The sequence below is a fragment of the Chrysemys picta genome, chromosome 19, assembly GCF_011386835.1.
Source record: "Chrysemys picta bellii isolate R12L10 chromosome 19, ASM1138683v2, whole genome shotgun sequence".
NCBI lineage: Eukaryota > Metazoa > Chordata > Testudines > Emydidae > Chrysemys > Chrysemys picta.
In genome coordinates, this window is record NC_088809.1 from 6,950,959 (window position 1) to 6,968,025 (window position 17,067).

General features: G+C 41.9%; 1 protein-coding gene across 1 annotated transcript in view; it reads left to right on the forward strand.

The window, feature by feature from the left end:
• MRM1 (mitochondrial rRNA methyltransferase 1) overlaps positions 1-16,679 on the forward strand; it is a 52,197-nt gene extending 35,518 nt beyond the window's left edge. Inside the window, exons 5-6 of the mRNA XM_065572825.1 lie at positions 16,006-16,108; positions 16,561-16,679. Coding sequence (XP_065428897.1) covers positions 16,006-16,108; positions 16,561-16,624 — 167 coding nt within the window. The 3' untranslated portion in view covers positions 16,625-16,679. The remainder of the gene's footprint in view (positions 1-16,005; positions 16,109-16,560) is intronic.
• The last annotated feature ends 388 nt before the right edge of the window (positions 16,680-17,067 follow it).

Consider the following 17,067-nt stretch of genomic DNA (forward strand, 5'->3'; position numbering starts at 1 on the left):
GCATTGCATACATCCCTTTCACCAGATGTCTTTTATAGCATCGTTGTGATATTTCTATGGAAGGAAGTGTGCTCTGGAGGAATGGGCACAAGGAAGGTCTGACTGCTGAGCCTGGCTCTGCCACTGATTCACAGTGTGACCTTGGGTAAGTCACTTACACTTTCTGTCTCTTTCCCTGTCTGTAAAATGGACATAATGATGCTTACCCTCCTACCTCATGGTGATGTTGTCAGGATTATTAATTACTCAGTGCTTTAATATGCAAAGTTGATGTAAATACTAAATATTAGTATAAGGTTAGAACTGACATTTAATGGATTTCATTCTGTTTCTATCCTTTCTGGAAAAAGCCCTCCAAAAGTTGCTTGCATGTTTTAAAAATCAGTAAATGCTTATGTTCCTACAGTGGTTCCCAGTGACAATAAGTAGTATCCATGCAGTATGGTTGTTGCTATTTATTATTCATTTCTTGTATTGTGGTAGTGTCCAGAGGCCCCAGTCAGGGATCAACCCTCATTATGCTGGGCATGTGTGAGTCCCTGCCCCAAATAGCTTGCAGTCTAAGGGTGGTGCCTAGTGTCTTAGGTCACATGTACAGTGCCCTGCAGTTCAGACGATGGGGGTGTGAATAGCAGTGTGCACCAAAGTGCTGCACTGCAACTCCCCCTTGTGGACACGGACTAAGAGGTTCCTAGTTCACATTACTCTAATCTGGTTTGAAGAGGATTAGGTTAACACAAACTAATTGCCCACAGCACCCACATGGGGGAGTTACAGTGGAGCGCTTTGGTGCGCACTGCTATTCACACCCCTGTAGTTGGAACTGTGGGTCAATATAGACGTAGCCTTAGAGTTCAAATCTGGATTCCCTTTTACATTTCTCCTTGCCTATTACCCATTCTGGGCTTTTTCTTTTCTTACAATCCGAGGCCATTCGGGGCTTTTTTCCAAACTGAACGTAAGTGCTTGGCACTACCTTTCATGTAGTTGTCCCTGTTAACAAAAAGAAATAAGAATATTCTTGACACACAGGCCTGTTTTTCATTGTATTTGTAGGTTGAAAAGCCATCTGCCTCCAAGCAAATCCATGCTGCGCTGTTCCCACTCCCTGACTGCGTTTTACAAATCCTATTGCTGTAGAGTTCTGTTGTGTAATTTTAAGGCCCTGAAGAGTGTTCATATCTTCCGTACTTTGTAATAATTAGGTTACTTTGCAATAATGCAGAGCCTTTCAGCCAGTGATCTCTGTGCACTTTCCACATTCTAATGAAGACAACACACCTCTGAGGTGTTATCAGCATCCACATCACACATGACTGAAGTGGGGCCCGTGGGTTCCTAAAGCCCACAAAGGGCAAAGATGCCATCATGCTGTCCACACCTGGGCAAAAGTCAGTAACAGAGCGGGGAGCTGAACTTGTGAGACTTGATGCTCTATTCCTGGCTATTCTAATGACTAAACAACATTCTTTCTCCTATTCTCCATCACTCTGTTAAGGTTTTATTTTTCCTTCTTTATGGGCTATTTCTTAATTAACAGTTTGACTCTCCAAGAAAATTCGTGGCCAACATCCAACTCCAAAATAGGTCCCGATTCAATGACCCTTACTCCTGTGAGTAATTCCTCCAACTCTGTTTGAAAATCATTGGGAATAGTCATATGAGTAAGGCCTGTAGGAGCATACTCTTGTAGATACAGTGGTGCTTTGCTAGGTTTAGTTAAGTTCTCAACCTAAAATACAACAGGCAAAATTACATTTGAGTTCTGACATACATAGAATCATAGGACTGGAAGGGACCTCGAGAGGTCATCTAGTCCAGTCCTCTGCACCCAGAGCTCCTTGCTGTCTCATTCCGGCCCCTCTCTAGTTGGTGAGCCTAGTCTAAAGGTCACAAGAGTTAATTTGTAGATGTATTAAGTATGACATGGCCTTGAGCATTACTGGGTAGTTAATTTTTCAGTTTCTTTCATGGATCCGAAATAGAGAGCAGTTTGTTTATAATGAAAGTACTTGAGGATTTATATTTTAATTCAAATAGCTGAAAAGAAGCAGTTTCTGTGTAGGTTTCTTCACTATCAGAATCTAAAAAAGATTATTATGTAAATTTTTTCTATCCTAAATTCATTATAATATTCAATTTCAGGAAATGCTCTTGACCATCTGCTGCTGCTCTAAGAAATGAGTCTTGGAGATTGTTTACTACCAGAAATATTGTAGGTATTTAGGCTATATCACAGTGGAATGTAGGGGCAATGTATTTATTTCCGAATCCTGATGATATAAATCAGTAATACTAAAGCCACAAGCCTAATAAGTTATAAAAGCATGTACCCTCTACTGGCAAAGGTACATGTATCACGATACAGCTCACTATTGTTCAAACATCCCAGTTGATACCACAGCTTAAAAAAAATACAAATTCCATAGTATGTTGCCAGCGGTGAATTAGAGTGGAGTAAGCACTTGAATACTATGGTGATGGATGCATAGCTAGGTAGATAAGATGCATTTATTTTCTCTCAGAGGCACTTACAACGCTCTTTAGCTACTATGGGCCATACTCTGAAATCTTTACTCACAATGGATAGCTGTGAGTTTGTCTGTTTACTCTTGTGACCCACTGGTCAATGTGTGTTGTGCGTCCTGCTTTGTGTCTGGTCCACAGAGGATGTCAGTCTGGTACAGTCCACAAGTTACAGAGCCCGTCTCTTTTTGCACAAGCTGTAGAGACTCATGCTTTTAATTCTGGTCCCTGGTTGAGTTCTTGGTGTGCCAGTAAAGAGATGGTCACTGCACTCTCACAGTGAAAGACAGGGGGCATAAGCCACCTTAGCTTCTAGCATAGGCCACCTGCATTTCCAGGCTCTGTGTGGGTGGGAAAGCAGCTGTTTCTGAATCATGGCTTTGGTCCCCCCAAAAGAGCAATCTCTTATTTCATTATAGAAAGTACGCTCTCCAATAATTGCTTTAAAGTAAATGCAGATTCCTTCTGCTTTGCCCCTAAATTCATCACCTCTGTCCTCGGTTAGGCTCTATTTAAAAGGTCTCTGATGTCTTGAAAAGAATAGCTTTAGTTTACAGTAACATTAAGATAAACAGAGCCTTTCATAAAATGCATATTGAGTTACAGATTTAGCTTATTAGTCTTCTAATAAAAAAAAAAGTCCTAGCTCCATTAGTCAATCATTTATGAAAACTGCCGTTTATGGAAAGACCCTAGTTTAAAAAAATAGTATTTTATTAGAAATTCATATTCATTATATGACATCTAATTTGAGAAGGACATTTTCATTATGGTCCTAATACAGGACCATGATTCGTCTAGGTCCTCTCCTGCTAAGCCATTTAAAACAAAGTCAGGCCCCTTTAGCGGGAGAGATGTACAGTTGACCACTCAGCTGATATTTTCAAGGCGTGCTCAGGGAGAGATTCTCAGAGGGCCAGCACAACAGCTATTTTGAAGACTTGAATGATACATAGGACTTGTGCAGGTCCTCTGGGCAAGGGCGAATTTCACTCTTGTGTCAGTCTTTCACTAGCCTGTAAACCACAGCATCCATCTTAGGGCTAGATCCAAAGCCATTGAAGTCACAGAAGTCAGGAGATCGGGGTGCTGTTCCCAGCTCTGCTGCGTGGCCTGAGGGAAGTCAGTTAACGTCTGTCCCTCCGTTTCCCCATCTGTAAAAACGGGGTAGTAATACTTACTGATCTCATAGAGGTGTGGTGAGGCGTAATGCATAATCTTAGCAAAAATGCTTTGAGATCCTCAGCTGAGGAGCGCTATCAAATGTATCATTTACCAATTATTATAATCTCTAAACTTGCCAAGACAAGTCAAATCCTGATTTGCAGAGCGCTTTCCATCCAGATGATTTCTTAGAGTAAAGCTACCCCAAACCTCCAGACAAAGAGGAAATGCAAGGTGAAGACCTCTTTATCAGGAACCATGCAGGAGCCCATAGTTACCACTGCGCCACTATGAAGTTTAATCTATTTTTTTCAGTGTATTTTATTACCAGTAGCTTGTCAGTCGTTAGCTGTGTCGGATGCAGTGGCTGAAACACAATGGATGGTGATACAGATGTATTAAGGAAGCCCTTGCTTCTCAAGGCAAACCTCAAATCCCTTGTTTGGCATTTCTTTTTGCCAACAACATCATTAGCATTGGAAAGTTTATTACAAGACTTTATGCTGCTCCTGCCCTCTGATTTTTAAAAAACGGGTCCCTATTAAATATGATTTTTCTTTTCTTAGCTTCAGCCAATGAGTGTGGCGCTGTACACACTGGCCCATCTCCCAGCACAAACCGAAATGAAATTCCCAACAGGGTCATCAATAGTGGCTGCTGCCTATTGATTAGGATGGGAGCCTGAGCAGTGATGCTTGGAGCAAGAATGTGCTCTCTCTTCATGGTGATTGGGTCGAGTATTGACAGGTTGAATTGGCTATCAGGGTCCTATTATGGGAACAAACGTCTGCTGGCTGTACATGGGAGGGGGGTTGAAGGCAGAGTGGTGTCTCTAAGGATTAGACTCTGTAAAATGACCCGACCCAACCCCAAACATATTAACTTCTTTTCACTGCAGCAGAGGGAACAAAATATTTCAGTTTATAACTTGAGGTCACTTTGGACTTCAAGTGTAATGGTCTATAATATGTGACTCGCTGCACCTGAAAGTGGCAATATTTAGGAGGGCTAGTAATATTAACGTGTGTGCAGGATGGGGGACTATTCCTAAGAGCTAGTACTCTTAATAGCAGCACACAGCATGGGGCTAGTAGGATAGACAGGGGAAAAATTTAGTAACCTTTAGTATTAAGAAGTATGCAATATGTGAAGTATTAATAGATTAGTAGCATTAATGTGGGAGATTATGTAGCATGGAGAATATTCAGTGCAGTTAATTTGCATTAATATGAGAGTATGTAGAGTATTTAATAAGATTAACTATTAATACTGGAGTGTGGGGAGTGTTCAGAAGGGCTAATAGTATTGGCATGAAAGTGTGCATGACAGTGTACCTATTTATAAGAGCTGGTAATATTAAAAAGTCTGCAGTATAGGTCTCCAGTATCGATGTCAGAGTATACAGTATTCAGAGGAGGCAGTAGTTTTGGTCAGTGGACAATACTGAAAGCATTAGGTAGGGTTACTTAGGGCATGATGCAGTATGAGGCGTGGTCGGTAACATTAGCTTTATTAAAATGAGTGAATGGGACATGGGGAATATTCAGAAAGGCTAGCGGTATTTAATAGAAGAGGCTGTAATGTGGGGAATGAATCATAGAAGATCAGGGTTGGAAGGGACCTCAGGAGGTCATCTAGTCCAACTCCCTGCTCAAAGCAGGACCAATTCCCAACTAAATCATCCCAGCCAGGCCTTTGTCAAGCCTGACCTTAAAAACCTCTAAGGAAGGAGATTCCACCACCTCCCTAGGTAACCCATTCCAGTGCTTCACCACCCTCCTAGTAGTTCAGTAGGCCTAGTATAAATGTCTGAGCATAAAGTATAACAAATAATTATTTTGTTCCTGTTGTTTTGCATTCATGTACAAACCAGTGAAAACACCATTTTCTTATCAGGAACCCTTTCTAGGATTCAGTATTCAAATTCTCATGAACGCTAATCGTCTTACTTTCTCTCCATTAGGGAAATTTTAACTCTTGTCCTCAGTTGCTGAGTAGATATTTAAGCTGGTAATAATGTGAGACAGAGGGGAATTAGCTGGCTCTGTCTGCCCATTCTGTTTACGAAGACCTCCAAAGATCATAGCTGTAGAATTAAAGGGGTATAAATTTGCATTCAAATTATTTTTCTGCTGTGGAGGGGTTCATTTTTAACATGATGTGAGGAATATTATGTACATTTCCTCCCCTTGTCATCTCTTTTATCTTTAGCTGCTTCCCTCCAAGCTTTTGGCACAGGTATAATTAGGTGTGTATCACGTACTATTCTCCCACAGTGCAGCCTCAAGGTTAGTTATTCTGTAGTGACCAGTGTGTTGTGTTGTGGTGCAAGATTACCTGTAAATTCTCCTTCCATAATTTATTTTCTCAATCAAGGAACCTGTTTAAAAACTCGTTTCAGAGTAGCAGCCGTGTTAGTCTGTATCCGCAAAAAGAAGAACATATGTATGCATCCGAAAAAGTGGGCTGTAGTCCACGAAAGCTTATGCTCTAATAAATTTGTTAGTCTCTAAGGTGCCACAAGTACTCCTGTTCTTCTTTTTGTTTAAAAACTAGCATCTATACGTAGCCTGCCAGTTTCTAGGAAACTTCTGCCATGAGGCCAGATTCTATAATACTGGAATAGCTGCACTAAAGTCAGTCATAAATAAGATCAAAATCTGGCCCTTGGTTTCTAACTTAGAGGAAATGGTAAAGATCTTACCGCTGCGTGATATGAACAAAAGTCACTGACTGTCCCCCGGGACCCATTTCTCTTGAAGCTGTTGGGCTGCGTATAACGAGAGAGGAGGGGAACTACCACCACTCCTCAGGATGGGGATTGCAGCTGTGTATTGCTGGGATTGCATGGAAATGAGTCCCCCCGTTTCCCTTAGCAGCTCTTACCTGCTGGGGCAGGAGGTGGAAGATGAGAGACAAGGGGTAGGACTTGAACCTTGCAGGGAGGGTTGCCATGCCTGTGCAGGGTAGGGTGGAGGTTACTTTCAGCCTAGCTGGATTCCCGGCTACCTAGAGATATCAAGACTCCTTAGCCAGGGAGATGACTTCAAGCCACATAGTCCTTTAAAGTCTCTCCCTCCTGCTGATTGTCAATCAGCTGTAAAAGATTCCATTCTCTGCTGATTGAAGGAAGTTCCTGTGTCTCTCCCAACCTACCTCCTCCTTAATATACAGTGGTGGGGCTTGGTGGAGAGAAATTCTGCTCCTGGGCAGTGAGAAAAGTTAACAAATTTGGGTGCTTCTCTCACTATGTATATAGTAGCTTCTATAATCATGACTCACAGAAACTCCTTAGCCCCACAGTCATGGAAATTATTTTGGCCAGACGTACGTCCCCTTAAGTGCCCAGAACATATGCATGGAAATAGGATCTTTTTTGCTTTTTCGCTTACAGTAGTTTATTTGCTTCAGCTACTCTTTACCTGCCTCATAAATCATAATCCTCATTGGTCCTCCCACCTCCTCACTGCTGTTGAGGTGACAAACAGGATTAGGAATGTGGATGAGGGAATAAAAAGCCAGGAGTAACTGCCCTCCCAAGCAAAAGACACCTCATGAATGAATAAACAGAGAGAAGGGAAATGTGCTCAATATGATGGCAGTGGTGGGATTGTGTCTACGATGTTCTTCACCCTTTCCCAGAAACCATTAGTAGTTTCACCCATTTATGAATATTTCTGTTTGGACTTCAGTTTGCTTCAAGGAAGTTTTTGCATTAACTTTTCCTGGTGATTCTGGAGCCCCTGAGAAGATCATGAGAGAGGGGAAACTTAAAGTGCCCTGTTGATCTGGCTTTGGGGGCCCATATGTGAGTTTGTGGAATGACTCAGCAGGAAAAGAAACCAAGAGTCGCAGTCAGCATGGTCTTCTCCTCAAAAGTTAGTGTTTAAAACAAAAGGGTAAAGTGAGTCAATGTAATCAGGAAATAAAGAGGAGAACTCCCCAGTTCGGGGATCAGCCCAGTGGCACTTCATCTATGCTGAGAATTTTAGGCACGGGCGCAGCTGTACTGGTGTCAAGATTGGTGCGGATGCTTGTGTAGACTGGTAGTTGGTCTTTTTACCATGGTGTGGACCATGCTGAGAAGGGTGACATGGACTTCTGGAAAATGGGCTGAGAACTACATCATTTAGCAGAGGACACTAAACATTAACCACACGTGTGGATTTTGTTTTCTACTCATAGACTTTAAGGTCAGAAGGCTCCTTTCTAATAGTTCCACTGTTGGTTTCTCTCCTGCTTCTACATTAATCCTGTTCTGTTTCTGAAGCAGCAACTGTAGTCACACAGGTATAGATGTCAAGAGTAGTTGGGGGCGTGTCCTTGGTTCTGTCAGCTTCACTCTAGGCAGTTGCCTTGCTCTATATTCCACTTTTCTATTTATTATAATAATAATAATAATGTATTTGTATTGTGGTAGCATGTTGGCGTCTAAGTCATGCACCGTGCCCCACTGTGTTAGGTGCTGTACAAACATTGAACAAAAAGATGGCCCCTGCCCCAAAGAGTTTACAGTCCAAACAAAAAAAATGTCGAGGTCCAACAGAGACTTGAATTCGGGTTGCTGGCTTCAGAGTCCAGAAGCTGGCTGTTACCCTATGGAAGTAGCTAGGCTCTTGGGCTCTCTAGTGAGGATGGGAATCTCTGCATTTCAGGGGAACATCTGGAGTCAGGAATTCTAAGTAGCAGGATGAACGTTACGCTCAGTGCCTTAAGAGATGGACGGAGGCGGTGGGTTTGTGTGATCTTACCTAGTCACCTGAGGTGGAGTACACTGCAAGAAGTGAATGTGAACTAGAAGGAAATTCATCATTACAGATGCTTTGTCTCTCAGTCTTGCCCCATTATACATGCACACAGAGAGAGCGGGGCCTCCTGCTGACATTTAGGAGGAGGAATGCATCGTCGCTTGCTTTTTGTGTGTTTTGATTTTAGTCACATCTAAACGTTTCCCACATATCTGCAATCTGACGCTTGTGTCTTTCATGCATTGCACTCCGGGGTGTAGCATCAGATGAAGGGCAAATTCTCTTCCCACTTGACTGTAAGTAAATGTGGAGATGGTCCATTGGCTTCAGGAGTTACTCTGGATTTACAGTTGTGTATTTGGGAGGACAGTTTAGCATAAGGACTGCAGAAAATGGAAGTAATGAACAGGCTTAAAGTGGTGCTCAAGCAAGAAGCAAACAAACCCTAAAGCACCCCAAATCTCCCCCTATAGCCCAGAAATAAAAGGTGACACCCCACTGATTATGTAAGGTTCTGTCTTCACTGCAGAAAAAGGGGTGTGTTTGCAGACAAGGCAGGTAGTTTTTACTTTGATGTGGCTAGTTGAGGTCAGCCCTATACCCCACAGCTGAGATTCACCTTGACTAGCTACAGCAGGGGTAGGCAACCTATGGCACATGTGCCAAAGGCGGCACGCGAGCTGATTTTCAGTGGCACTCACACTGCCCGGGTCCTGGCCACCGGTCCAGGGGGCTCTGCATTTTAATTTAATTTTAAATGAAGCTGCTTAAACATTTTAAAAACCTTATTCACTTTACATACAACAATAGTTTAGTTATATATTATAGACTTATAGAAAGAAACCTTCTAAAAACGTTAAAATGCATTACTGGCACGCGAAACCTTAAATCAGAGTGAATAAATGAAGACTTGGCACACCACTTCTGAAAGGTTGCCGACCCCTGAGCTACAGCAAGGTAGAAACGACAGTGCTTTATCTCCACTAGAATTTTATATGGAATTAGTATCTGAATGTAAACATACACCTTTTTTGAAGTGATAATTATTGGGTGTCACATTTTATTTCAGGATTGTAGAGGGGCATTGTGTGTGGTTTGAGGTTTGTTCGCTATCAAGCTATCTTGATGGAAGAAACCTTGTGAAGACAAAGCCCTAAGCTTTATTTTCATAGTTTACTTTCTACAGATCAAATAAATATCAGTATGTGCATGTTGACTAGACTTTTTCTTCCTTATGGACCAGATTGTTATCTCCATTACACTAGTATAAACCCAGAATAACTCTATTGACTTCAGTGGCGTTATTCCAGATTTATCCTGGGGTAACTGAGAGCAGAATTAAGGCCAAAGTCTTTCGTGGATACAGTAAAATCTGGCAATTGCCTTATTCACAGATCAGAGATTTTAATTCTATTTTAGGGAAAATAACATGGCGCAAGTTCTACAGTCTCTAGTCAGGCAAAGCTGCCATTGATTTTACTGGGGTTATTTGCTGAGTCCCTGATTTTCCAAAAGACCTCTCACCACCCTTGTATGCTCCAGCTCAAACTGTGGGTCGGGAACCCAAAGTGGGTTAGACTTAGACTTGCTGGGGTCCAGGGACAGAGCAGAAACCCGAGACCCACAGCCCAGGGCTGAAGGTCTCAGGTTACATGCTCCCCCTGCAGGGGCTGAAGCCCTTGGGCTTTGGCCTCCCTGTCCGGGGCTTTCGCTCAGGCTTCGGTCCTCCCTCCTGGGGTCGTGTAGTAATTTTTGTTGTCAGAAGAGGGTCGCGGTGCAATGAAGTTTGAGAACCCCTGCGCTAGCTCAAGGGTTCTTAGATGTCAAAGGATCATGGTCATTCTGCCCTTTCCATATTGCTAAACGGGAGAGGGTCCTGGTTAGATTGAAGAGATGTTCTGGGATGATCCCACTGAGAATAAGGTTGAGAATAACTGATTTAATCAATATGGGGCCAGTACAGTGTAAGGAATATCGGATTTGGATCCATATTAATTAAGACACGTTCTAGCAGGACTAGGAACATAGAGCCCAGTTCTCCACAAATGTAAATCAGTGTATCGCCATTGATTCCAATGAAACGATGCTGATTTACACATGCTGAAGACCTGGCCCATCTTGTAGAATGAAGGGATACTTATTTACCAAGTGCCATGGGTGCACGTGGTGTGGTGGAGAGATGCTTTTCCCTACACAAATCTTGTTGATTGCCCCATAGCAGCTGCAGCTTTCAGTCATCTGTCATTGCATCGGAGACATAACTAAGGGGTGATTGGCTGCCTCAACAGTCAAGCTGAGCTTATTGCACTTTCCGGCATAACTCATGGCAGATTTTGTACTTCGCCGTCAGAAGTGGAGGGAACTTGGATGCAATAACATCCCTTGAGAATGCATCGTCCTTTCAGCAGCCCGGGAGGGAGTTATTTGTGCGGTACGTTAGCTATTGTTTTCAGTTTTAATCCTGGGGCAAAACTTCCTGAATTTCTTGGGGGTAAATCCTCAGCTGGTGTAATTTGACATTGTCATTAGAGCTATTCTGATTGACGCCAGGCATGGCTCTGACCCGGAGTCTTTTGTGTCAAAGATTTATCCAACAAATGCCATTGTTTCATTGACTTTTATTCTGATTTCACATACATCAGCTACACCAGTGGAACTCCATTGTCTTTAGTGGAATTACTCTTGATTTACACAAACATAAACAAGAGGGGAAAGTTTCCAGTTAAACTGAACACGACTTTTCTTGTGGCTGTGAAGGAAAAGAAATACTGTTTGTATCTTTAGTCTGCAGCCTTGCCTAAGTGTTACGATAAGGTTACAGGGTTACTAAAAGTGGGGTATCTTTTGTGTGTGTATGAGAAACAGATGTGAATAAACCCAAGTTCGATTTCCAAGCACTGCCTGGGGAATATTGTTAACTAATTATAGAAAACAGAAGATGCGCTCCCCTCTTCTTGCATTTTTGATAAACATTGTCTCCTCTCAACAGCTGAGTATTTAATTAGGGTTGATTGTTGTTAACATGTTCAATAACTACTCATTAGAAGGGGGAGGTGTCCTCTGATCCAACGTGGCCTGAAGCACAGAAGAACGGAGGGTGTTCATAATTAAGGATGCAATTTATTTTAGTAAGTCATGTGTACAGCAGCCAACATTTTAGGTTAATTTTCAAGGTTAAAGGGTAGAATTTAAAAAACCTCCCCTGCAACTTCTGAGGACAGAGTCTTGTTTGATAGCTACCCATCTATACCCATGGTGTGAGTGACTTCACCTGTTTGACCTCAGGTCAAATAGGTCTCAGAGAGTCCAAAGATGCCAGGTATCAGTGGATACACAATATATGCTAGGGTTGCTCATACCTCTATAAATCCATGCCATGGGGGACTTTGATACAGCAAGATGTGTATATATTTGCTACTAAACCTCTGTCCAAAATGGCAAAGCAAAGCAGTGGAAAGGTTTTACCCTGTTCATCAGAATTGAACAATCAGGTAAGATGGAGTTAGCACTGAGCCTTAACTCAAGCCCCCAGATCGGGGCACCCCTTAATTATGGTGAAGTTTGGGTCTTGATGTGAACTTGGCAGCTCAGGTTTGTCTTTATTTCTTAAGAGAAATTAGTGAAGAAGGAAGATCTCTAACTGAATATTGATACAAAAAAAGGTGTCCTGGGCGGTGAATCCTCCATTTCGAAAAGTTCTCAGCAAGGTAGCATGGCCTTGTAACCCCATTAAGAGTCATGAGGAATAGAGTTGGCAGAACCAGCGCTATAAACAGCCCATAGAGTTTGGTTTATTCAGGTCTACTATTGTTTCTCAACCAGATGTTTAATTCTGAGTTACGACATTGTCTCTAAACTCAAGAAGATGAACGCTAGATCTAAACCAGTTGAATATCCAGAGAAGATGGATATGATAGTGTAGCGTGATATAAAGGTATTGACAGCTTGTGTTTGGGACAGCAGTGTCACTCATGCTGCAAGTTTCAAGTGAGTTCAACAGGCTATCCTGAAGGAGTATTGGCGTGCACATCTCCCATCACGTTGTCTATAGTTGCCATATATTTTAGAAAAGTGTAGGTGAATTTAAAAACAACTATTGGGATGCTTGCTTTTGTATAGCTCTGACTGTAAAGCCTGACTCATTGGTGCCACAAGACCAATTCTACAAATCTCTGCAGGAAAGAAAAAAATCACTAATACATTAAAAACTACCCAATTTACCTACAATAGGTCTTCTAAACATAAAAAATATCCCAACTTTAAAGTCTTGGATTTCTACATCTTTGGACCTTCAAGGCCAAAACCAAATGCTACCTGTTGTAATGGGTAGGGCCCTACCAAATTCACGGTCCATTTTGGTCAATTTCACGGCCATAGGATTTTAAAAATCTTAAATTTTATGATTTCAACTACTTAAATCTGAAATTTCATGGTGTTGTAATTGTAGGGGTCCTAACCCAAAAAGGAATTGTGGGGGGTGGGGTTGCAAGGTTATTGGAGGAGGATTGTGGTACTGCTACCCTTACTTCTGTGCTCCTGCTGGCGGCGGCGCTGCCTTCAGAGCTGGGCAGCTGGAGAGCGGCGGCTGCTGGCTGGGAGCCCAGCTCTGAAGGCATAGCCGCTGGCTGCAGAGCTGGCCCTCAGTCAGCAGCTGCCGCTCTCTGGCTGCCCAGCTCCAAAGGCAGCAGCACAGAAGAAAGGATGGCATGGTATGGTATTGCCACCCTTACATTTGTGCTGCTGCTAGCGGGGCATTGCCTTCAGAGCTGGGCACCCGGCCAACAGCCGCCGCTCTCCAGCCACCCAGCTCTGAAGGCAGTGCAGAAGTAACCTTGCAACCCCCCTTCAACTCTCTTTTGGGTCAGGACCCCCAATTTGAGAAACGCTGGTCTCCTCCGTGAAATCTATATAGTATAGGTAGAAGCACAAAAAAGACCAGTTTCACAGGGAGAGACCAGATTTCATGGACTTCAATGCATTTTTCTAAATGGCCATGCATTTGGTAGGTTCCTAGTTATGGGTTGAGTTAAAGCTTGCTGAAAATGGTGGGTGTAGCATCCACCCTTCATTATAAATAAATGTAAGAAACAAGCCCCTCTACGGAACCACGTAGCTAAAATAATAGCAGGGTCCACTCCGAACAGGAGGTCAGACTAGATGATCCAATGGTCTCTTCTGACCTTAAACTTTATGACCATGACAAACCACAGGTACATATCACCTCTCAAAGCAAAGGCACATGTGGGTTGCAGGGGTTTTGCTGGGTGTTATTTGGTGGAGAGGTGTGTGTCTGTCTCTATTGGAGAAGCATGAGAAGAAACAGCTGAGAGAGAAGCAGCAGAAAGCAAACGAAATAGCCAGAACAAGCACTGGGCATATGGCCCTGAGAAAAGCCTAGAAGGAGAGAGAGCTTTTGGGTTAGGTGCTGGCTGGAAAGTGGTTTGGAACTGTGTGCAAGGAAACTGTCACCTGCTGTTTGATTCCTGTTGTGTTTAGGGAAACAGGCTTTGACACCTTTTTTATGAATAGACAGGATTGCATCAAAGAGACTTGACTCCAGCATCAATTTCTCCTCCTAACCTTAACAACCCCTTGGATCCTGAATTTTGGCTAGCCTGTGACATAAAATAGGGGAAGCAATGCCATGTTGGAAAGCTGAAAAATTTCACATTTGGGAAAGAAAGAAGGAAACATTTTTGTGGCAGATGTATTTAAAAAAAAAGGTATCTCTTTGAGGCTGCTTGGTGGTTTGGAGTGTTAGGGTAAATCCTGGGTGGGATGGATTAGTGAGCAGAGTGCACGGGAGGTGATCAAAGGTGCATGTTCAAATGCAGTTTTTCATATGGCTGTGCAATTTATCACACTCCTATCCTGTGACCTGAAGAAGAGCTCCGTGAAACTTGAAATTCGTTCCTTCCCCCAACAGAAGTTGGTCCAATAAACGATATTACTTCATCTCCCTGTCTGTCATATGGTATATGTTAAAACCGCCATGTAAAGAATACACACAAGAAACCATTTATAGGACACAAGATGTATTGGTCCTACAAAAATCAGGAACTATGCCTTATGTTCTTGAACATCCTCTACTCGCATTTTATTAAACTCTTTGTGTGTATATGGACATCTCTCATTTATAGAGCACTCCTATACGAGTATCCCTCTCTCTTTGTGTGAATTATAATTTAAACATAGTTTTTTTTTTTTTTTTTAGCATTTATGGTTAAGGGCATGATTTAAACTGAAAGTTGAAGGAAATTCTGAGGTTACATACCTTAAACCTCTCTATGCCTAGGGACTGCAGAAATCAGAATAGTGACACCACCTTACAAATCAGACTTTGTTACCCTATAACATCTTCAGATAACTCTGTAGTATTATTTAGTATTTTTATTTATTATGGACAAGGACCCCATTGTGCTAGGTGCTGTACAATCACAGAACAAAGAGTTGGTCCCTGTCCCAAAGAGTTTGTAATCTAAGTAACTCTCAACTGTTATTTGCTGATGTTATGGATTTCAGCGTGGGAGCCTTTACACTGCCAGAGTGGTAAAAGGAGCTTAAGTTAAACGAGAATCAAGCATATGCATGTATAATCACACAGGCCTCTCTATCTTGATACATAACATATTTTAAAGAGGAAAATGCCCGTGATATCTTGCAGAACAGAATACAATTATTGAAAAAGAAATTGATGCACAAATACTTCTTGTACTGTGGAGAGAAGGAACTAGCTATCTCTCTGTTTTGACCTCAGGCAGTGTCTTTTTCTTCCTCCATCCCATATCCCTGCTATCTGAATGCAAAGTCTTGCATAAAGCAATGAAAATATGCTGATTTGGAATTACATACTACAAGAACTTTACAGCTGCATCAAATTATCTTGGCATACATATTTTTGGGGGTATATATGAAAATAATGTCTTTTATCATTTAATGCGATCATATGTTTTCTGAGGGAATTGAATTAGATAAATATTTACACAAAGAATTACTATATCAAGATACGGAGGTGTGTATAAATATATTTCACCAGAGAGCTTGCAGCAGAAGTCAGAAATATGGAGATTTTCAGACCTATCCACTCTTTTCCAATAGTCTGTGTCTGTTCCTTTAAGTTTTGTGGGAAGAATGTTGTCTCCAATGTCAAAATGTCTATCTGAAGAAAGGTCTTTAGTAAGCAGGTGAAAACATGCTAGGTTTTTTTTTTTTTTTTAAAGCTGAAGTGCCAGTGTGTAAGGACTGCTGAGGTTTACAATCAATATGGGTTTTATCAAATACAATCGTGGGAGGGCGGAACATTTTTCAGCATTTCACATGTAACTGTATTTATATAGAAAATAACTGTGTGTGTGCCAAAAGATATCACCCTGAGGACTTAGAGAGCTTGCAGATTAGGTCAGAATCAAAGGCAGAAGTTCAGATTAATTGTCAAATCGTAACATAAAACTCCCTGATTCAGGTGGGTGTGAGGGAATTAGAAAAAGCCCGTATATTTTTAAGGCATATTGAAATTTACCAATGTTACTTTTCAAATCACAAGAACTTTTCCTTTTTTTCTTGTTAGATTGTAAAGGAAGTGGATTTCAACGATACTTAACTGACCCATGTCTCACTCAGGTAACTCAGGAGGTGCTGATGCAGATGACTACTTCAATAGAAGATAGAAGGTAGGAGAATATTGTAACAGCATCTCCTTCCAGTGAGAGTTTTGAACTCATACGTGTGTGTGTTACTGCCCTATAACAGATGAAATGTCAGATGTGCCTAAGAGTGTGTGAGAGAAAAAGAGAGAGACTAAACTGATAGACTCTTGAAACATTCCTAATACGGATAATGTCACCCCCCTATAGACTGCAGCCCACAAATGGTATGAACTCTAATCCTACTATGGATAATACAGACATATTTTAACAGCATTGCTGGTGGTTAATATTTGGAACATCTTACCAAGGGATGTGGTGGATTCTCCATTACTTGAATTCTTTCTAGATATGCTCCACTTCAATCACATGTTATTGGGCTTGGTGCAGGAATCACTGGGTGAAATTCTATGGCCTGTGAAAAAGGTCAGACTAGATGATCACAATGGTCCTTTAAAATCTATAAATTCTCTTTTCAGCTCAAAAGATGGGGACCTGTGTTTTCGGAACCTGACAACTCTCGTGTCTTGTACAGCCTTGTAATCTGCTACCCTGTCTATCAAAACAATCTGCTTCCGCATGGAGCTCAAACATATGGTACGTTAATGTCATCCTGCACCACAAAGGTCAGAGTAGACACTGCATGGTAGGTTCCCCCAGAAATCCCACTGTTATGCAACACACTGGGACAAAAATGCTGTTTGGTCTAGGAGAGGATGCAAAAAGCTGGGCCCAGAGCCCATAAATTCCAAGCTTACTTTTTCAGGCCAGTCTCAATGACCATAATGATCCCTTCTAAGCTTAAAATCTGTGACTCTAGGATAATGTAGCGGTTGCAAGTGAAGGAGAAAGAGAGAGAGTTATCAACATCCAAACACCTGCCACCCTCTCAGAGCTACAATAACTGAGCAATCCTCCTCCTGTTTCTTGCAGTCCCAGATGACAGTGTGTAAGGATGTTCCTTTTAAACTCCATTGCTCTAGAGT